A 22586-nucleotide genomic window follows, 5' to 3' on the forward strand; every position below is an offset into this window, starting at 1 on the left:
GGGAAAGGAGCTTGTAAGCCAGCTTGAGTCTCCTTACAGGAAAGAAAGGTGGGATATAAATCCAAACTCTTCTCTTGTTCTGCTCCCTTTTGTTTTCCTGTCTGTAACCACTGAATTTTTTCCCCCAAAGGTGTTAGATCAGCACCAGTGGAAAAAGATGATCGTGTTGAAGAAATGGTGAGTAGAAAAGGTATTGTTAACATGGAAACTGAGCCAACATGTTTTAAATTGCCTGTCTCTGATTAATATCCCCATCCTAAACTTTTATAAGTGGAGCTCCACCACATCCTGGGATTCCCATTTGTTCCAATGGAGGACAGCTTTTCAGATGCAAAGGGATGAACTTTCACAGCTGCCTCCAATTGAAAGCAGAGCTCTTGTGGTCAGGAGAGCTCTGTGTGTATGGTGGAATCTTGTGCTCTCAAGTATATTCAGCACATGTTTTCATTGTACAATGTAATCTGTTCAAATTAGCAAGTGACGCCAAAAGCTCTATTTTAGTCTATTATCCTGGACATTATTAGGTTGCTGAAATCCCACTGAAAACACTGGAAAAAGCAGCCTCATGTGCAGAATTTCAGCCATAATGTACAGGGGCATGGTTCAGATGTTATCAGTGGTGGGATCCAAAAATTTTAGTAACAGGTTCCCATGGTGGTGGGATTCAAACTGTGGCATAGCGCCAATGGGGCTGGGCGAGGCATGACAGGGGCGTGATCAGGCATTCCGGGGGCAGGGCATTCCTGGGCGGGGCTGTGACAAGGTCCTTGGGCGGGAAACGAATGCATGCAGGCGCAGGCTGCCACGCATGCCGGTGCACCTCCTGCTAGACTGCTTCAAGTTCTGCGCGCTACTGCTGAGAGGAGGGGCGTAACTAAGGCAAAAATCACGTGGCAAAATCACCAATTAGTAACCCCCTCTCGGCACACACAAATAATTAGTAGCCTATTCTCGGGAACCTGTGAGAACCTGCTGGATTCCACCTCTGGATGTTATGCAAAACCATGGTTTAATTAGATAAACTGTGGTTGATGTGATCATTCAGAGGTCATTTACTCCACTAACTGGTTAGGTTACGTCAAACCAGTATCTGCAACCAAGGTTGCTTTTTTAACCATGGTTAGTCTAAAGTGGTTTTTGCACAGCTGGGATCCAGCAGGATCTTTGTGGGAGAAATAGAAAAGGCAACAAAGTTATGAATCTTCAAGTCAAATTCTGATTTCATAAACCATAGTTAAAATAAGATGGCTTTGATATGCCTAATAAAGGTCAGTTGAAGTTGAAGTTTAAATAAGATGGCTTTGTTCCTTCTCGCCAAAATGTCTCCTTGCCCTTATCCTATTTCTGGGGAGTTTAAAATTCTAATGTTTGATGCTTCAACTTAGAAAAGCCTCTGGTGTGATAATCTCTGAGATACCCCAGTGTGACACTTTTGTGTAGGACAAGAGAAATAATCCAATTAGCACTCTGAGTGGTAAATGTTCTGTATAAACAGACCAAAGATGGATGATAAAGTAACTCGCGGCCCTCCAGATGTTATGGACTACAGTTCCCATCATCACCTGCCAGCATCATGCTGGCAGGGGATGATGGGAACTGTAGTCCATAACATCTGGAGGGCTGTGAGTTTGACACCTGTGAAGTAGGATATTCTAATTGTTAAATAAGAAATCCTGTTCAATGATTAGTTTGAGAATGTGGGATGGGGTGGGTAATCTCATTGGAAGAGATCTGAGTTCTGGGCCCATATGTTGAAGTTCACCTGAAAGCCTCATCTGCAGGTTCCTCTGTTCTCAGAACACCACTACCCCCAATTCTAAAATATACATCTACTTTGAGCATTAAAACCAAACAGAGAAAACCCACTATAATACGTCACTAATTCCCCCACATACACACTTTGTCCTAAAAACATGTTTGACCTACAACAAATTCTGTGCATTTTCTCATCCTTAGAGAAAAGCCTTGGTTTAGTTATCTCAAGAAGGTTATTCAATTGCTCATATGTATATATGTATGGTTGGGAGAATTATACACTGTGTGTTACATTAACTTAATTTTTCTTATTGTTAGAAGACAAACAATTCTTAGTATCAAATAAAACTTCAGTCTGGTGATGACTTCAGATTCTGACGATGGGCCGTTCTCAGAATTCTTAAAACACCCGTTTCTCCCTTAATTCCTTTTTCCTCCAGGTGACACGATGCATCGTAGAGGTCCTTTTGAATGGTCTATCAAAACCCAATGCTCCACCAATCAACCCCTTGTGTAAGGAGTTCCTGAAGAAAAGTAAGCACCAATCTGAACCGTGTGGCTAACACCACCATGAAATGGACAGATAGGAGAAAAGTTCGCTCTTGTTAATTGCTATTTCTTCTCTGCAGAGAACAGAAATTCCCTTTGAGAATGACCAACTGGCCTTTAATTCAGGCTTTTGTACTTTATGCCACATTAACAGAGGAAGTGATAGTCTCTTTGGGAATGCTCCAGCTTCAATTTACACAAAGATTGCTAAGATTGTAGCTGGGATGCTGCTATATCCATGGACAGCTAGAATCATAGACTACCTCCTCCATATCAATCAAGGATCGTGGCACAGAGGAGATTATAGGTAGCTGAAACACCCCTTAGTCCAGGGGTCTGCAACCTGTGGCTCTCCAGATGTTCATGGACTACAATTCCCACCAGCCCCTGCCAGCATGGCCAATTGGCTATGCTGGCAGGGGCTGATGGGAATTGTAGTCCATGAACATCTGGAGAGCCACAGGTTGCAGACCCCTGCCTTAGTCAAATATGGACAAGTGTGGGGATTGCAAATACAAATAGAACATTCTGGGAGAATTAATGCTCAGTGGCCAAGTCCATGTAGATATGCTCAAAAGCATTCATCGTTTCTAGGAGTCACATGCTTAGGTGAACTGGTGTGGTATATAAGAATTTGGAAGGTCCCCACTGTCAATTTTTCCTGTACCTCAACTCTAGTGTATAACTTAAGGGCAAGCCATTCAGTTTCAGCCCAAACTCCCCAACTACAATATGAGGATGATTTGAGGAGAAGTGATGGCTGAATGGAAGAACATATGCAGAATGTCCCAAGTTCAATCCCAGCCATCTCCAGTTAAAGGTAGAAGGTGTTGAGAGACTCTTGAAATTTATGGAGAGTCATTGTCTATCAGAATGGACAATACTGAGTGAGCTGCATCAATAGTCTGACTTGGCACAAGGAAGTTTTATATATTCACCCTGATAATTTGCACTCAACATCTCTGAATCTAGTACCCCAACTGATTTATCTCACAACAATCAGGGTAGCAAAGTGGTGGTAAACTCTATTTTCGTTATCCTGACTCTGTCCAACTCTTCAAAAATATCCATACAAGCTTTCTGGAGCCTCTTGAAAGGTACTCAAAAACCTGAAAAGACAGGTTAAAACAATGTTTTAAATTAAACAGAATGAAATGAAATTTATTCAGGCAACACTATCACTGAAGACTTTCCAGTGGGAGTATCAGTAGAAGACTAGGTAGCTTTACAGCATGTTAATTTGCAGCAGAGATTTTTGTTTGCTGTTTGCATGCAAGAGAGGCAGGGTTAAAATCAATCAGTCAAATGAGCCTTCTAACATTTTCTTTCTGGAATTTAAGATTTCTTATTTCATAGAGAGGGGTATTTTTGAAGGAAGTTCATGAATGTGCCTCAAACAAGCAGGTGCGTTCTGAGGCAGTCTGGATGCCTGTTCAATTTGATAGGTTAAGTGTTCAAATGGGTGCAGCAGTGGCGTAGGAGGTTAAGAGCTCGTGTATCTAATCTGGAGGAACCGGGTTTGATTCCCAGCTCTGCCGCTTGAGCTGTGGAGGCTTATCTGGGGAATTCAGATTAGCCTGTGCACTCCCACACATGCCAGCTGGGTGACCTTGGGCTAGTCACAGCTTCTCGGAGCTCTCTCAGCCTCACCTACCTCACAGGGTGTTTGTTGTGAGGGGGGAAGGGCAAGGAGATTGTAAGCCCCTTTGAGTCTCCTGCAGGAGAGAAAGGGGGCATATAAATCCAAACTCTTTTTCTTTTTCTTTTTCTGTTTCTTCTTCTTCTTCTTCTTCTTCTCCTCCTCCTCCTCCTCCTCCTCCTCCTCCTCCTCCTCCTCCTCCTCCTCCTCCTCCTCCTCCTCCTCCTCCTCCTCCTCCTCCTCCTCCTCCTCCTCCTCCTCCTCCTTCTTCTTCTTCTTCTTCTTCTTCTTCTTCTTCTTCTTCTTCTTCTTCTTCTTCTTCTTCTTCTTCTTCTTCTTCTTCTTCTTCTTCTTCTTCTTCTTCTTCTTCTTCTTCTTCTTCTTCTTCTAATACCATATCAAAGGAAGAGTAGTTCCAGACAGCCCTTCATAGATATCTGCAAGTATGAACATGGAAGAGTTGAACTGATACCATAAGCACACAATTCACTAAGTGGAAACTAATTTTGAAAGCCCCAATGGTGGTCTGACCAAAGGATAAAATGGGCAGCTTGACGAAGTTATAGGCAATAGGCTTGGTACAGATCAAAATAAATGTCTACATTGCTCAGTGAGTAATTAAATTGTGGAATTCAGTGCCAGAGGATGTAATGATGGTTACAAGCATAGATTACTTTAGCTACCAGCTACTGTGACTAAAGGAAACCTTCTCATTCATGAATCCTCTGAGTATCAGTATCAGAAAGCAGCATCAGGGGGTATTGCCCTCAATGCCCTGTTAGTTGGCATTCCAAAACAACCGGTTGGCCACTGTGTGAGAGAATGCTGGACTAGATGGACCACTGGTCTGACTCTGAAGGGCACCTTTTGTGTTCTTGTGCTAGAAAATGGTGGCTTGTTATGGAAGTAACTCGGGAACTACAGTGGAACATTGCTAAGATGCTCACCTTTGAAAACCAAAATTACAGTCTCCTTTCAATGCTTTTGCGGTCAAATGCTTTGGCATTTATGTATTATTTTCTTTTTATATGGCAGAATCCCTGATAACAGATGCCCATTCTCTCATTGTGTACTGGCCTGCTGTGTTCTGACTGAACGCAGGCCTATGACACATTGTTAGGTATTCAGCTGGCATCAAAAGAAGAAGCAATCCATAGGTTCTTTCTCTTTATCAGGTCCTCAGCTTTCCAGATGAGCAGTCAGGAGGGGGAAGGGAGAGAAGGGGAGATACTCAATGATGGAAAGCAGTTTTGGTCAAGGGGTGCAGACTCAATTGTACACTCAGCCTCACAAAAACCCACAACTTGTTTTACTCATTTTGTTTAGGCAGCCAACAAAAGCCAGAAAAGAAGAGGGTAGGCCAAGACATAGAACTTGACACAAGGCTCTCAGAATCCAAACAACTGGACAGACCACCTGAAGGGACTGAGAAGGAAGGACTGAATGCAGATGAACTTAAAAGACTGGCCAAAGACGATGAAAAACGGCACCCAGAGGAAGGAAAGCAAGAGGGGAAAGATGACCAACAAATCGCCTCCCAAAGGAGTTCTTATTCTTATGATGAAGCACACGAAGAGGAAAAGAAGAATGAGGGAGAGAAAAGAAATGAAGAAGATGGAAGCTATACAAGAAATCACAGTGAAGAAGGAAGCAGAGAAAAGAAACAGAATGAGGAGGAGGAGCATGAACCTCTTGACAAAAAGTCACTTTCTACGGTTGGAAGGGTGGCAGAGGACGACTACAAACATTCTGTGGACCTAAAACTCTCTGAGGAAAGTGTAGAAAGCCAAGAACAAGGAAACCAGGAAAGCAAGGAAGAGGAGGAGGAAGAAGAGGAAAAGTATCACCACAGTTTTCATCGAGAATATGAAGACTCTTATGAAGAAGACGCTCAGGCAGAAAAACGAGACCACAAACCAAGACATAACCACCGGAAGACCAAGGTGGACAAGTCCACTGAATATAGAAGACATCATAATGGTGAAAAGAGGGATTCCCCAGAAGAGTTAAGTGAGGAAGAAGATGACTTCTGGGATAAAAGGAGCCACTGGCCCAAGCACTATTACAACACAGGACATCGTTATGAAGAAAAGAGAAATTCTGAGGAGATGCATGACTCCGAAGAAATGGAGGGAAACAGCAGGAGTCAAGAGTACCTGAACAAAAGGCATCACAGCAAAGAAGAGGAAGATACAAGAGCCCACAGTAGAGAAAGTGAAGAGAAACCGCTCTACTATGAGAGAAAAAAACTCCATGATGAGCCACAAAAGGGAACAAGACACCATTATGAAGAAAGGAAGAGTCACGGGGGCTGGGATGAGAAACGACATGTTGGCAAAAAATGGCAGCACTTACAGATGGAGGAGATTCCAAGGTCACCGACCGTGGATGTAGATGAGGGAGAGCAGAAGTTCTACAGGCCAGAAGAGGAGATCAGGGAAGAAAAACGGCACTACCCTACTGTCCTCGAGGAAGAGCTTGAAAAGAGACGCTACAGTGAGGGGAAAAAGCATGGTCTTAATAAAAGGACATTCCTGGTTGAGGAGGGCTATCCAAGAAGCCACTATCTCATGCAGAACGTGAAAAGAGCTGCGGCAGCTTCGTACATCCCTTACTACCAGCAGCTCAGGTGGAAGAATAGGCACGTTGACAAGAAGGACGATATGGCCGACCCATTTTGGGAGAGTGCAGAAGAACCCAGGTCCCGCCTGGACGAGAGAGATTTCTTCCCTGACTATAATGACTATGAGCTATGGGGGCAGAAGCAACTTCTGGACAGCCTGAATCACAAGCACAATGAGAACAGCCGCCGTGAAAAAATGCACAAATTTGACATGAAGAGAGAGTACAGCAGGATGGACGAACTCGCCCATCTTCTGAACAACAGGAAGAAGTCCGCTGAGCTTCCAGAACTATATCATTCCAGCGAAGATGAGAAGAGGGGACACATGATAAGGCGCAACGAGGGCAAACTCAGTCAGAGGCCTCTGACGCAAGAGGAGGTACTAAGTTATGATTTGATATGAAAATTTAATGGAAATAGTTTTGGCTTAAAATCAGAGCTTAATTTCAGCAATACGCAGATGCTTGGTGACATGTAGCAGAGAAGTTGGTTGGATTCTGCTGCTTTGGTAAATGATGCCTTCACCTGGCGGAAGAGACTCTCTTGCATGAACAGAATGGATTTGCAGGATCCAATCCAATATAGGTAAAGCCCTCCCTGTTTGCATCCAGATAGCATAAGACACATTACCATGAGTGACTTGTGGCTGACCATCTGTGCCTTGAACATGGCATTTTCTTGTACTCTTTTTAGAGTCCCTTCTACCGACCAAGATCATTCCTAGGGTTGTGGAACGTGTGAGGAGGAATAGCTAGGGTTTGGGGGCTCTAGTAGGAAGGGCAGGAGAGGACAGTAGGCCATTCCACATCTCAGAAGCTAAGCAGGGTTGGGACTTAAGGGAGACCACCAAAGAAGACTCTGCAGAGGAAGTTAAGGACAGACCACCCCTGGTTAATCACTAGCCTTGATAGCCCCTTGCTGGGATTGCCATAATTCAGCTGTGATTTGACGGCCAATTTGGAACTTCATGCTCAGATGTGGAACCCTTTCTAATATTTTCAAAGACAGCCCGCCCGGAGCACATCACAATAACCCAACTCGGAGGTTAAAATATGTATTATGAGAGGCAGATCCATGCGCTTCAAGAAAGCATGTTGCTGATGTTCCAGAATTAGTTGAAAAGTGCACACCCAACCACAGCTACCACATCAACATCTAATGGCAAAGCTGGCTCCTAAAGGAGAAGTCCTTAAATGTAGACCAGTTCTTCTGGGGTAGTATGAACCCCATCCAGAACAGGTCACTAGGGTTGCTGGCTCCAGATTGGGAAATACCTGGAGATTTTGGAGGTGTAGCCTGAGGAGGGCAGTGCTTTGTGAACTGATCTCTTCTCACCTGGAGATCTGTTGCACAGTGGGAGATCTCCAGACACCACCTGGAGCTTGGCAACATATTAAAAACCAACTCCTGAATAAATTGGACTGTCTACCATCAACATCTGTTGTATGTGGAGTCTTGGTTTCGAAGCCCTCACCCAGACCATTATTGGCTCCAAATAGGACCTCCTTGCCTTACCAGATAGGATCTGAAATAATACAGTTGGGTGTCACTAGTATGTTGTTGATGCCCAAAACTCTTGTTCATCTTCCTGAGTGATTTCATTGGTGGTGACTTATGGCTTTTTCACTATGTTGTTCCTCTTGGTGTTGTGCATCTGATAGCCTTCAGGTTTTTTGGTTATGTGATGTCAGCTCTGGCTCCCCCTCTTCCTGATAAGTTTGTGACTTGGTGGGTGTTGGAAACACTGGACAAGTGCTATAGGCGATATGATGTGTCCATGCAGTACCACATATAGCAGCGATAGCGAACCTTTTCGAGACAGAGTGCCCAAATTGCAACCCCAAACCCACTTATTTATCGCAAAGTGCCAACATGGCAATTTAACCTGAATAATTAGGTTTTAGTTTAGAAAAAATGGTTGGCTCCGAGGCATGCGTTACTCGGGAGTAAGCTTGGTGATAGTCGGTGGCTTTGCTTTGAAACAACCGTGTAACTCTTCCAATGGGTGAATCACGACCCTAGGAGGGTTTACTCAGAAGCAAGCCCCATTGCCAGCAATCAAGCTTACTCCCAGGTGAAGGATCACGCTTTAGTTCTTTGCATGAAAATCAGCGGGGTTTAACAGCGCTTAACAGGGTTACCTACACTGCTTCCCCAAAACTTGGTCTTAGGTTTAATGCTAATAATTGAGCTCAGCAGCCCAGGCCAGCCTATATGTGTGTGTGGGATGGGGGGGCGACTCTGTTTCCGTGTGCCCACAGAGAGGGCTCTGAGTGCCACCTCTGGCACCCGTGCCATAGGTTCGCCACCACTGACATATAGGATACCTCCTGTAGAATGGAGCAACTTTCCCCAACCTCCCTGAGACGCAGGAACATAATTATTGCAATACAATACCATCAATCCCAATTCTACCACATTTGATCAATGCGATGATAGGCCATTGGAAAGGCACACTTTGAGGAAATTAACATATGCAAATGAACCATGACCAGATTTTTTCCTCCACCTGGGCTGTGTCAACCAGCCCTTTGATGTAAGCAAGAACTGCTGTTATATTAACCCTTTGAATCTGTAGCACAATCAAATGTTCATAATAATTTAAAAAGGGAATTTAGTCTGTCATTCCAGGAACTATAATGATCTCCTTTTGCATGCTATGCAGGAAAAAGAATTGGAAAATCTGGCTGCTATGGACCTGGAGCTACAGAAAATGGCGGAGAAGTTCAACAATAATCGGCAGGGATGAATTTTGCCTGGCATGATGTGGGTATGGTGAAGTATAGCTTTATTGACAGTAGCCTTTAGTCACTGGTAAAATCACTGCCATCACTGATGTTCTCCTTCCCTTCTTAACAGAAATGTCGTTCACTGTGCACTAAATATATAACAAATTACATAACTGCATCTTTCTGTTAAAAATGTGCTAGGAAGATCAGATTAGCATGAATCCTAGCAGATAAACATACATCCAAGGCAGATGTTTTAACAAGCGTGTGGCAATAACTGTGTTTGTGTTATTCAGAAATGTACTATTTGTCTCTTTATTTGAAATAATAAAAACCATTGTCCAAAATATTGCATGGCTGTCTTCTTTGTGGAAAGTCATGCTAGTCACAGGAAGCAAACTTATACTACTTACTTACTTACTTACTTACTTACTTACTTACTTACTTACTTACTTACTTACTTACTTACTTACTTACTTATTTAGGTGCTTATATTTTGCTTTCCCCCCAATGGGGATGAAAAGCAGCTTACACGATCATTCTCCTCACTCCTCCAATTTAACTTCGCAATAACTTCCATGGCAGAGAGCAAATTCAAACTTGGTTTTCCCAGATCCTTGTATAACTACTATATTTATTTGTTTGTTTGTTTGTTTGTTTGTTTGTTTATTATTGGGTTTTGTATACCGCCCTACCCCTGAAGGGCTCTGGGTGGTGAACAACATAAACCACATAAATACAATAACCCTTAAATACATTAAAACAATTTAAAACACAGCAATCAGTAACAAACAATGTCCGCAATAACCCTCATTAAAACCCTCCCCAAAGGGGGGAGAAACGGGTCCCATAGGTGATAAGATATCCAGAAGTGAAGAAGAGGAAGAGGAGGGGGCACCTATCAACGACTGGACACTCCAAAAGCCCGGCGGAACAACTCCGTCTTACAGGCCCTGTGGAACTCACCAAGATCCCGCAGGGCCCGGACAGCTGGAGGAAGAATGTTACACCAGGGAGGGGGCAGGGCTGTAAAGGCCCTGGCCCGCATGGAGGCCAGCCGCATCATTGAACGCAGAGGCCAAGTAGGAACATATGGGGTAATATACTATACTAGCATGGGGCCATCAGTCAGTTGATGAACGCCACAGTACTTTATTCGACAGACCCTTATCACCAGGATGGCATCTGTGCGGGAGCATATGGGGTCAAATGTCCCTGGGCTGCGGCCATTTAGTCCCTGGGCTGAGGAAAATTGCCCCCCACACCCCTCTTCTTTTCCCCCAGGTCCATGTGATGACTTTGAGATGACCTGGTGCAAAACAATGTTGTTTGGTCATGGTGGGGGAGGGCGGCCGCCAATGGGGGGGGGGGGAACGTGGAAAACTCAGATTTTGCACCAGGCTACATTTCCCCTAGATACGCCTCTGCATCTGTGCCCGAAGTTTGTACACAAATAGAATGCTATGTCCGCATTTGGATTCATACCTGTGGATGAGGTGGCAGGGTCAACATGCTTGGACTCAAAACAGGAACCATTCAGCCCTGCTCCCTCTCTCTTCCCACTGCCTCATCCACTGATTCAGGTGGCCAAGAAGCTAATACTTTGCCTTGTGCTCACTGGTGCCTTGCTTCATCCCTGAGGACCTCTGGTCATCCAATGAACATGCAATAAAACCGTGACCTATGGCTTTGTTTGGGTGGCAGATCTGGAACATTTACGCATTGGGTTGGTTTCATGGTGAGGTAAAAATCTGAAATGGAAGCAATTTTTGAGTATGTTATAGTGTGGATCTGTTATAGTGTTAATCTGCTAAACACTTCAGCCTGAAAAAAACCCAGATTAGCCAGAGTTTAGAAGCTAAGCAGGATGGGCCAAACGACCTCTGCTCATCGCATGCCTTCAAAGTAGTTGTGACTTATTATTTTGTTAAACACAATATATTTATTTCATGTCAGATAGATAGATAGATAGATAGATAGATAGAGAGAGAGAGAGAGAGATAGAGAGAGAGATAGAGAGAGAGATAGAGAGAGAGAGAGAGAGAGAGAGAGAGAGAGAGAGAGAGAGAGAGAGAGAGAGATAGATAGATAGATAGATAGATAGATAGATAGATAGATAGATAGATAGATAGATAGATAGATAGATAGATAGATAGATAGATAGATGACCTCGCTGCATAGATGACCTCGCTGCAACTACCAGTTTGGCTGCATTCCAGTAAGAAAGTGTGTTCGCCAAGACTGATCTGTATGCTTTTAATAAACTTTGATGCAAGTGTTTAACGTACTATACAACTTTGTTTTTGCCTCAAGCCCTTTGTCCAAAAGGACTATTGTTACTAAGTAGCCCTAATAAAGATGAACTGTGACGTGTTGTGTCATTTTATACCAAGTAGCCCTAATAAAGACAAAGTGTGTTGTGTTATACTGCCAGCTGAGGCCTGTGTACTTCATAGGTCTTTGTGGGTACAGATAGAGGTACCTCCTGTACCAAACTTCACCAAACCTGGGTGGTATCATCAGCAGGGTCTCCTGAAGATACTCTGAAATTTTGGTGCTGCTATCTTAATAATTGCACTCCTAACAGCAAGCATTCCCCAAATTTCCCCAGATTCTCCTTTTAAATCCATCCCCTTTGGCATGGATTTAAAGGGAGAATCTGAGGTCCCCAGTTTAAACATTGAAAGTGATGCTGTTTCACGGTGGGGGAGAGTCCACCCCAAAACAACATCACTTTCATTGTTGTTTTAACTGGGGACCCCAGATTCTCCCTTTAAGGTGGATTTAAAAGGAGAATCTGGGCTCCCTAGTTTAAGCACCATTGAAAGTGATGCTGTTTGGGGGTGGATTCCAGCATCACTTGTTTAAACTAGGGAGCCCAGATTCTCCTTTTAAATCAACCTTAAAGGGAGAATCTGGGGTCCCCAAATAACATTGAAAGTGATGGTGTTTCCCCCAATCGGGGGGACTGGATACAACACCATAAAATGTTTTCACAGCAGTAATAAAACATTTTGAAAGCATTTTGAAAACGTTTTCAAAAAAATTATTTTTGCTGTGTGGCATGGCCCATTGCTGCTGTTCAGATTTGTGAGTTGGGGCATGTTCTATAATGTGATGGTGAGTTTAGAACGACCTGGTGTGAAAAATCAAAGTTTGGTCACGGTGGAGGAGGGTGGCCGGCCATGAGGGGGGTGGGGCTCAGCTTTTGTCCCAGGGCTCCATTTTTCTTAGATACGCCTCTGCATTTGTGGCAGTATCCACTCCTACACTCTCAAAATTCTTCCGGGTTAGAGGGCTTCTGTTCTAACAGATTATGTGCCCAGAACTGTGTTTCAGGAACCATTTTCTCTTTGTTAACCAACTAATTAGGAGCAGCTTTTGGGCTGCTACAACATAAGGTAAAAAAAAGGACTGCATTGTTGTAAGCTGTATTGTCAAAGCTTTTTGGAGAGTGAGAAAGGAGTGCTCATTAACTGCTGTGCTTGATCAAACACCTGGCAAGGAAGAAGTGCCGGGGGACTTTCTCTTTCTAATTGATCATTTAATTTATTCTTCTTAAGGAAATTCTGACTCTTCTCGTAATCTTGATCCAATGAAGAGTAGCCAATCCTTGCACTGAAAAATGTTTTCTCTATTGCATGTTCAAGAAACTATTGGGAGGGGAATAAAACTATTTCCCCCCATCAACAGTTGCCTGTTGAACAGAATGCTCAGTGCAGGACTGAGAGGGCAGGTTGGTTTTGTTTTGTACCTATGTAGGCCACCTTGTCCACCGTGCCCAGTGGCAAACTGTGTAGAAGACAAAGAACCAACAGACTTAACCCTTGGGTGAATGGCAAAGCTGCAATGGGGTGGGGGTGGGGATGTTGCACCCCAGGCACGTGCCATTGGCGTCATGTGGGGGTGATAAATTGCCCCCCTGGAGCCCCTGTCCCAGGGGCGGGGCGAGGGCGCAGGTCATGCCCTGGGCGCAGTTTCCTCTCCCTCCGTCCCTGGGTGAACATCTTAGCCTTATGGACTTCACAATGACTGCCCTTAACTGAGGTGGCATATAAAGCAGCAGAACCCAGTACAAAGAATTAATTGCTTGACCCCAAGGTCTCAGTGGGGCCTCTCTCTCTCTCTCTCTCTCTCTCTCTGTCTGTCTCTCATTAATAAACATGAGAGGGTAAATTAAGACCTTTAACTTTAAGATTCCACCAAACATTTTCTTTTAAAGTTCACATCCTTGTATACTTGTTGTTCAGTCCATTTCAGCTTTGGACAAAGCAGACTACGCCAGGGGTCTGCAACCTGTGGCTCTCCAGATGTTCATGGACTACAAATCCCATCAGCCCCTGGACTTACAACATATGGGCCTTGGCTCTACAGCACAGAATAACATGAGTCTGAAACTTTCACCCATTAACAAATTAAAAATGTTGAATTTGTAAAAATGGACACATCTAGGAAACATAAAAGAGGGCAGAACTGGTATCTACTGGTTTGTGAGAGTTCACAATGAAGGCCCAGATGTTTTCACAAGGCCCTAGAGTTGACCTAACTACACTCGATTACCACCATCTTGGCTGCCACCTATTGGGCGTTAGAAATACTGCCTAATATGTGGTGATGGAAAGAGCCATCAAGTCACATCCAATTTATGGTGACCCAGTGCTGTTTTAAATGCAAGGGACATTCAGAGGCGATTTGCCATTGCCTGTATAACCCAGGTGTTGCAACTAAAGACGAGCTCAAGGGCTTCTTTCTTAATAGACTCCTCCCTTTCCACTCCCCCACCTCTTGGTGTAAACAGAGCAACTATGTTCATTGCAAAAGATTAAGAGGGAAATGCTGTGACCTGGATGGGTCAGGCTAGCTAGCCTGATCTCAATAGATGTCCCTGGTTAGTAATTAGATGGGAGACCACCAAGGAATCACAGGGTTGATGTGTAGAGGAAGGCAATGGCAAACCACCTCTGTTAGTGGTTGTCACAAGTCAACTGTGACTGGATGATACTTTATACATACAAATCTCCAAGCAAACAGCCTTGTGAAATATTTATTTATCCTCACAACAAACTTGTGAAATAAACTATAAATAGCAAATAATCGCAGGCCGCTGCGGAATTGGAATGCATGCTCCTTTCCTACCTCCACACAGAATGAGATTTTCTCATGTTAGCTCATAATTAGTAAGTTGTCGTCATGCCTATAAACTGCTTGGTTGTGGCAAATTGCTGACCGTTTAGCTGCAGGCTCACAACAATTATTGTCAAGGTGCTAAAAATTTCTCAGAGCTCCAACAGATGAAACAAACCAGAGGCTCATTCCAGCCATAAAATGCAAATTGTAGGCCATACAGCTCAGTTTGCCTGAGAGCTCTTCAGCAAATGAGTATTTAACCCTTCAACTCAAACCAATCCTCAAGGAAATTTCAAGCAGAAATTACAATATAAGATTACTGAATTTTAGTTATTTCACAGTGGACCCTATAGGGCTGTTCACCGGATCCCTTCCCGCCTTCGGACAAAGATAAAAAGACTCAGATCTCCATTTCTACTCTATTGGGTCAGACAAAGGGTGATTTCCCACTGGCGATTAATCCTGGGATAGTCACCCGGAATATCCAGGTTTCCTTGCGACCTCCCCTCTGACGAACTGCAAAACACAGTTCAATTCCGTTTCTGGCACACACACACACACCCCCGCGCATCATGGGATTTTCCTGGACCTGCTTGTATATGCACCTTTTTGAAAAAACACTCCAATGGGAGCTAGCAGGAGCTGGGGGCTGCACAATTGAGGGTGCAAAATTTTGGCCCCCATGAACCAAACTTCACCAAACCTGGGTGGTATCATCAGGGGAGTCTCCTAAAGATACTCTGAAATTTTGCACCCCTGACAGCAGGCACCCCCCAAGGGGCAGGCCTAGACGTCTTCACTAGAAACATGCTGCAGTGAGGATGGTGGAACCTGGATGAAAAGGTGCTGATTCTTTTGAAACTTGGTTGTATCTAGATTAAATTTTCAGGGGGAATTTGGCCAAAGGGAGTTTTGACTCTCAAAGGTTTACACCCTGAAACTCTTGTTAGTTTTTCAAGGAGGTGTGTGTGTGCCTTGAAGTAGGCAGGAGACTTTTGGAGGTCGTTTGTCATTATCTGCCTCCACCTGGACTGAGAAAGTTCTGAAAGAACTGTGACCAGCCCAAGGTAAGCCAGCAGGCTTCATTGTGGAGGAATGGGAAGTCAAACCCAGTTTTCCCAATTAGAGTCCGTTGCTCTTAACCTCTATGCCATGCTGACTCTTTAAGGAGCTACACAACTCAAATCAAACTGTACCATTGCAGACCAAGATGGCTACCATCTGCAATTAACCCTTCAACTGCCACTTGATTTTACCGCTATAAACAAGTCCCATCCCCCCATTTTGATATTAACATACCATTTAAAGGTCATGTCTGTTCAAAACTAGTCTCTGCTCTGGTATTTTAAGGAACAGAGAAAGCCAGTGTAGGCTGAAGTGTTCAACCTAGCACAGCCCTAAAGCAAATTGAGGCCACACAAGCCTATAACTTGCATTTTGTCAAATGTGATCTGCATCTGGTCTGTTGGAGTCCACACCTGTGGTTTATTTGCCAGGGCTACCAGTATGTCCAAAGTCCATGTCAACAACCTTGTAAAATTTGAATAAAGTATTAACAAATATGCGTAGGAGGTTAAGAGCTCATGTATCTAATCTGGAGGAACCGGGTTTGATTCCCAGCTCTGCCGCCTGAGCTGTGGAGGCTTATCTGGGGAATTCAGATTAGCCTGTCCACTCCCACAAATGCCAGCTGGGTGACCTTGGGCTAGTCACAGCTTCCCGGAGCTCTCTCAGCCCCACCTACCTCACAGGGTGTTTGTTGTGAGAGGGGAAGGGCAAGGAGATTGTAAGCCCCTTTGAGTCTCCTACAGGAGAGAAAGGGGGGATATAAATCCAAACTCCTCCTCCTCCTCCTCCTCCTCCTCCTTCTCCTCCTCCTCCTCCTCCTCCTCCGGGCTAAAACTGTATCAATGAAGCGCCTTTTTGCATACTCTGTTAGATATTTCTGGAGTTTTGAGTACAAAACCAGAGCATTGCCCATGATGAAAAGACATCCAACAGTGATTTATTGCATTTAATTATTACGTTGCTGTGGAGAATAATCACGCTTTGAGAACAGTTTATATACTGAGGGCTACACACCATTGGAAGGTGAAATAATCTATGTCTTGTCCCTGTTATCAATTTTAAAACTGGCAACAGCATGCGTGGTTAATAAAGCCACAGGCTTTTCAGGCAAACCTCTGAAAGCCCCCTGCAAATGTAAACACGGTTGGTTGGCAGCATTCCTTCTTTCTTCATAACTGAAAACTTCCAGCAGGCTGGAATTATCTATACAAGGTCTCATTCCAAGCCTGAAAAATGAAGACATTCGGAATACAGCAAGAGCCAGTATGCTGAAAGAATTTTAGACTAAGATCTGGAAGACCCATGTTTGAAACCTCACTCTGCCAGTGACACACACTCTTAGCCTAACTTACCTCACAGGGCTGACTGAGAGGATAAAATGGTCGCTTGCATGACAGCCTCTTCCATTATAACTAGGCTGACCAGACATCCCGCTTTTGGCGGGACAGTCCCGCCTTGAAACAACTTGTCCCGTGTGCCGCGGGTTTTTCCAAATGTCCCGGGTTTTGGAAGGCTGTCGCACTGCCTTCTGGGGGGCAAGGCAGTGCGGCAGCCTCCTGCGCGGCCGCAGGAGTGCATGGCCTTCTAGGGTGCTGCCGTTTCCCGCCCTGTTACAGGGCAGGAAACGGGAGCGCCCCAGAAGGCAGTGCGCTCCTGCGGCTGAGCGCATGCGCCCACGCGCCTGCCTGCCCACCCGCCCGTCCCGGTTCACGAAGGTAACCATCTGGTCACCTTAATTATAACCCCCAGTGGACATTAAGATCTGGATCAAAATGGCTTTTAATAATCCCTGGCCCACGCGAGGTTTGATTGGCCTCGACACGCGCCAGGACCTTTTCGGTTCTGGCCCTGACTTGGTGGAACAGGCTGCCAGAGGAGATCAGGGCCCTGCGGGACCTTATGGAGTTCCACAAGGCCTGTAAACCGGAGCTGTTCCGCCAAGTACTTCGCTGAGGCCTGTCCTAATGTTATCATCTGTCCCCTATGGTTATGTACCACCCCTTTGCAGTTGGAAGACTCCGGAGTTGTTCTCCTACATTCATGAATTTTAATCAGATTTTAATTTAACTGAATTGATCTAATTTTAGTTAATGGAATTAGTTGCTGTACTTGATTTTAAATTATGAGTTATCATTCTCGAGTCAGTTTTTATTGTTTTATTCCTATTGTAAATTGCCCCAAGCCAGTTTGGGAGGGACGATCAAGAAGTTTGATAAATAAATAAGGGAATGTTGTAAGCTACTATGGATTCCAATTGAGGGAAAAAGTAGGATATAAATGAAATAAAAAAATGTAAGAAGCAACAATCAGACACTGGGAAGAAAACAAAAGCCCATTAGATATATCACAACCGACACATACACAAAGGGGAAAGATTTGGTATACAGGCATTGCTAGGCATGTTTATTTAGAAGTAAGTGTTGCTAAAATCCTTGCAGATGAGCCCCATTAAAAATCTCTGCAAGTAGAAAAGGAGCAAGAACACTGAGCAAATTGAACGAGAACTTTACCTTGGTAGGCTAGTTTTATGTTTTTCTTGCAAGAATTTTTACTAAAACATGAGGAACATTCAAAAATTATATGCTCAACTTGCCACCATAAGCGCTATTGTCCGCTTACCATTCAGGAGTCTACCACCTCATTTTCCATGCACCAATTTACACCTCACTGGAAAATAAATACAGCTAAGGTCAGGTGCTAGAATTTAGGTAATAGGCAGTATGTTGCAGAAATTCAGGACAAGTATTTCTGGCCACAAATCTGTGCCACGCTGACCCTGTTTATTACAGTGTTAGAGTAGGACTGGCGAGACCAGTATTCAAACATCATGATACGCACTCACCATTAACTTACCTTACACACTGAACACCTTGGAATAAAGGCAGGATAAACATGTTATAACTTATGAGGTAATAATAAAGATTTTGCTGTGAAAGAACCTTGGATGTAAATGAGATTTTTTTTTCTTGATAGGGGAAATTTTCTTGTTGGGGAAATTGGTAAAGCATTTGTTTTTGATGATTTTAAAAAGAGAGAATTCTACCGGCTTCTGTTCTTGTTCATGGTTTGATAGAGAATGCAGAGAGAAAAAACAGTTAATGGATCAGGCAGTGTGACAATATAGAAAGTGTAATTCTCCTGTCAAGTTAGAAAGCTTGTTTAGGCATAAAAGGGAATGGAGATTGATGCTCTAACATACAAAACGGCAGGCGCTTCGGAAAGATTAATTACCAAGACTGAAACAAATAATGTGAAAGGTTTCTGGGAAATAGTGACGGGAAGTACAAAATCAGAGAACCTCTGTGGGTTGGTGAGATGCCTAGGGAATGGGAGCAACATTATGAAGAAGTATTTAAAACACTGTAAATGAAGTTGGTGGCCACACATCTTGAACTGAATAGTTGCTGGCATCCAGTTTCAGCAGAGGTGGGATCCAGCAGGTTCTCACAGGTTCCCGAGAGTAGGTTACTAATTATTTGTGTGTGCCAAGAGGGGGTTACTAATTGGTGATTCTGCCACGTGATTTTTGCCTTAGTTACGCCCCTCCTCTCAGCAGTACCGCACAGAACTTGAAGCAGTCTAGCAGGAGGTGCACCGGTGGGTGTGGCAGCCTGCACCTGTGTGCATTTGTTTCCCGCCCAAGGACCGGCGCAGTGGCTGCGCCCTTGCCACAGCCCCGCCCAGCAATGCCCCTCCCCCGGAGTGCCCGACCACGCCCCCGGAATGCCCCGCCCAGCCCCATTGGCGCTGCACCACAGTTTGAATCCCACCACCATAGGAACCTGTTACTAAAATTTTTGGATCCCACCACTGAGTTCCAGATGAAATTAAAACAACTGATATCAGTAACAAAGGAGGTAAAAGCATTAGGACCTAACTGTATCCTTGTGGAATCTGTTAAATCAGATCCAGAATATGGGGCAAGAGGTTTTTTACATGTGCTTGCAAGAGTAATTGAAACAGGTCCATTCCCTGCAACATGGGCCAGGTCCATAACTGTTCCAGTCTGGTAATAAAAGAGATTCTTCCTCATACTGTCTATCTTTCCAGTCTCTTGTAGATTCTCAAAATTCTGTCTGGTTGACCTTAGTAGAACAACAAATACTAATGCTAGGATTTACACTGGAATCACTAGTTATGCTGCCTGCTTGAGAAATTTTTCGCTCCTTAAAGCAAAGATTAATTGATCAGGAATTCCAGTATCTCAGCAGTGCAGCAAATCCTGCTCTCCCCCTTTTTAAGAAATTCCCTTTAACACAGTTAGGGAGGCCAAATACCTGGGGCCCTTCCGCACACACAAAATAATGCATTTTCAAACCACTTTCACAACTGTTTGCAAGCGGATTTTGCCATTCCGCACAGTGCTTCTTTGAAGAGCACTGAAAGCAGTTTGAAAGTGCATTATTCTGCATGTGCGGAATGAGCCTGAGTCAATTAATCTTACCTAACCAGAGAAGAGCTCTCTCCTTGGCAAAGTACAATGTGCTTCCTTTGGCTGTAACAATGAGAAAACATCTGAAAATTTCCTATCAGGACAGAATCTGTGCCTGTGGCATGAAGCAAACTGAATCTGTAATTCATATGCTTCTACATTGCCCATTTTATAAGATGCTCATACCAGCACATATAAGATGATCAGGTCCAACTTGTTGACCTCTCTATTCATTAATAAAGGTCTGTCAGACCAACAAAAAATTCCTTCTTTATTGAATGATTCTTGCTCTGTCTCTGAAACGATGGCTAAGCACCTGTGCTACATCATTAAATTGTGACCATGTATTATTCTGCGATCACTATTAATCTATCTGCCAGGATTTTTTTCCTGTTTTATTATACATTGTACTGTTTATTACGCCACTAAAAGGTTTTTGATTTGATTTGATACTATCCAATTAGCCTGATCTCAATTATGGCAAAATTATACGTGCTGTGCTTACATGGAAAGCTGTTAGAACATGACATCCTGGCCCTATAGCAGGCTGTTTTTCTTAAAGGCCGTTCAACAACTGACTGGTGTCTAACACTCTCTCATTTAGTGTATAAATATGCCTCAGCGGACCATGGAATTTTATTTGTGGCCTTTATTGATTTGCAAGGGGTTTTTGATATGGCAGGGGTGTCCAACTCTGGCGCTTCAGATGTTCATAGACTACAATTCCCATCAGCCCCTGCTGGCACGGCCAATTGTGATATGGCATCCCACCCACGATTTTGGGAAAAATGATCTCTAACATCTATCAATCAGCACCTACTATGGCTGATAATTAAGCTGCATGAACGGCCTACAGCCAGGATTAGATGAAGGAATGGGGTGGGGAGAATGTCTGGAAAGATTCCATTAAGAAAGGGGGTGAGATAAGGCTGTCCCTTTGCCACTGTATTATTTATTTTATATCTAGGAGATATACCAGCTCAACTGCAAACAATTAGTTCTCAACATCATCTCATATTGGTCAAAAATAAGATCTGAATTCTGTTGTATGCAGATGATACGGTGCTGTTGTTGCAGACAGCAGCAAGTGGGTTGCACAATTTAATAGAGAAATATTGCAAAAATTAACATTTGATCATAAGGCCCAGAAGATTAAGATCATAGTGCTGAGTCGGAAGTAAAAATACCAGAAGTTGTCTTGGAAGGTGATGGGCCAAGAACAGCTGGACAACTTCATTTATTCAGACACTTTGTGTACTGCCAGATTGAATTAGAACTAAAAGTAAACAGGATGGAGGAATTAATGCAATTGTGAAGGTTTATTTCAGATGAGGAGGGCAATTCATACCAGTACATAAAAGAATATTTGAGGCTAAGGTAGTCCAACTGTTATACAGAGTCTCAATTCAGATTCATGGAATAAATGGTTCTGTGAAACTCCTCAGTGTAAGTTCTTTAGATAGTTAATGGGTTTACCCACATATGTTGCCAATGTAGCAATACGACCTGAACTGGCACTGAATTCACTCAAAATGAGAGCTTGGCGCTCTACTTTTAAGTGTTGGGAAAGGTTGGCGCTAAATATAAGTCCCAACTTCTATGTGCAATGTCTTTGGAATGATAATTGTAAGTCACCATGGAAACAAATGGTAGATAAAAGGGCTAATCAGCTAGGATTGTCGATGGATACTGTAAAATAACTGAGGGAAAGGAAGGTAGTGACTCTGATTTTTAAAAAAGCTTGGTCTTATTAGATCACAGTAATGTACACAGAAGAGCACTAAGAGTTTTCTTTTGGGGTATATCCCCACAAAGTATGCCGGAGTTTATAAATCTGCTAACCTTTCCCAAGTACAGGCCTGTATGCTTGCTTGTTTGAATGCTCTGCTGTCACCTGAGTAGACAGGTAGATTTAATAAAGTTCAATTTCCCAATAAGATCTGCCCTTGTGGGTCTGGTAGTATAAGTACAACATCACTTGTTTCTTCATTGTTCATTATTTGAAGTTGATACAGACTGGTTGAGTCATTTGATAACGAAAACAAGGCATTCCCACTTCTTGACATTTTTGTAACAAATAAATTGGAGATGGTAAAGATTACAAAATTTAGATATATTTTGGCTGCCTGTTTTAAAGGATGAGGGAAATAAGTTAAATGATTCGGCAATGGTGCTTCAGTGTGGTCCTGCTTAAGACCTATTGGCTGTTGGAGCTGAATCATTAAAATGAAAGTGAAGTACCCTTTAGCTTATCCTCTACCACTCCGTTTGATCAAGTCTGAAGCCTTCTACCAGCCTAAGGAATATTCCTCCAGATCAGGGGTCTTCAAACTATGGCCCTCCAGATGTTCATAGACTACAATTCCCATGAGCCCTACCACTTGGCCATACTGGCAGGGGCTGATGGGAATTGTAGTCCATGAACATCTGGAGGGCCATAGTTTGAAGACCCCTGCTCCAGATTATGTGGCCCTTCCTCTGGCAGAAAAGCCACGCAAATTAAAGGGAACATTCATTAGGCTGGTGGAAGGTTTCAAACTTGACTAAGCAGAGTTGTGGACCATGAGGCTCACCATAAAAGAACCCCAGTACCAAAACAGCATGCCCAAGTTTCCATCCTATTAGCATCTTTTCACACTCAGAAGAAAAAATCACGCTCGTATG

The 22586-nt window shown here is 43.6% G+C and overlaps 1 protein-coding gene across 1 annotated transcript in view; it reads left to right on the plus strand.

Moving 5' to 3' along the window:
- CHGB (chromogranin B) overlaps positions 1 to 9642 on the plus strand; it is a 28931-nt gene extending 19289 nt beyond the window's left edge. Inside the window, exons 2-5 of the mRNA XM_048500193.1 lie at positions 131 to 177; positions 2196 to 2289; positions 5270 to 6945; positions 9232 to 9642. Coding sequence (XP_048356150.1) covers positions 131 to 177; positions 2196 to 2289; positions 5270 to 6945; positions 9232 to 9315 — 1901 coding nt within the window. The 3' untranslated portion in view covers positions 9316 to 9642. The remainder of the gene's footprint in view (positions 1 to 130; positions 178 to 2195; positions 2290 to 5269; positions 6946 to 9231) is intronic.
- Positions 9643 to 22586: the final 12944 nt, after the last annotated feature.

Source organism: Sphaerodactylus townsendi, linkage group LG01 (assembly GCF_021028975.2).
Source record: "Sphaerodactylus townsendi isolate TG3544 linkage group LG01, MPM_Stown_v2.3, whole genome shotgun sequence".
In the NCBI taxonomy this organism is placed as follows: Eukaryota; Metazoa; Chordata; class Lepidosauria; order Squamata; family Sphaerodactylidae; genus Sphaerodactylus; species Sphaerodactylus townsendi.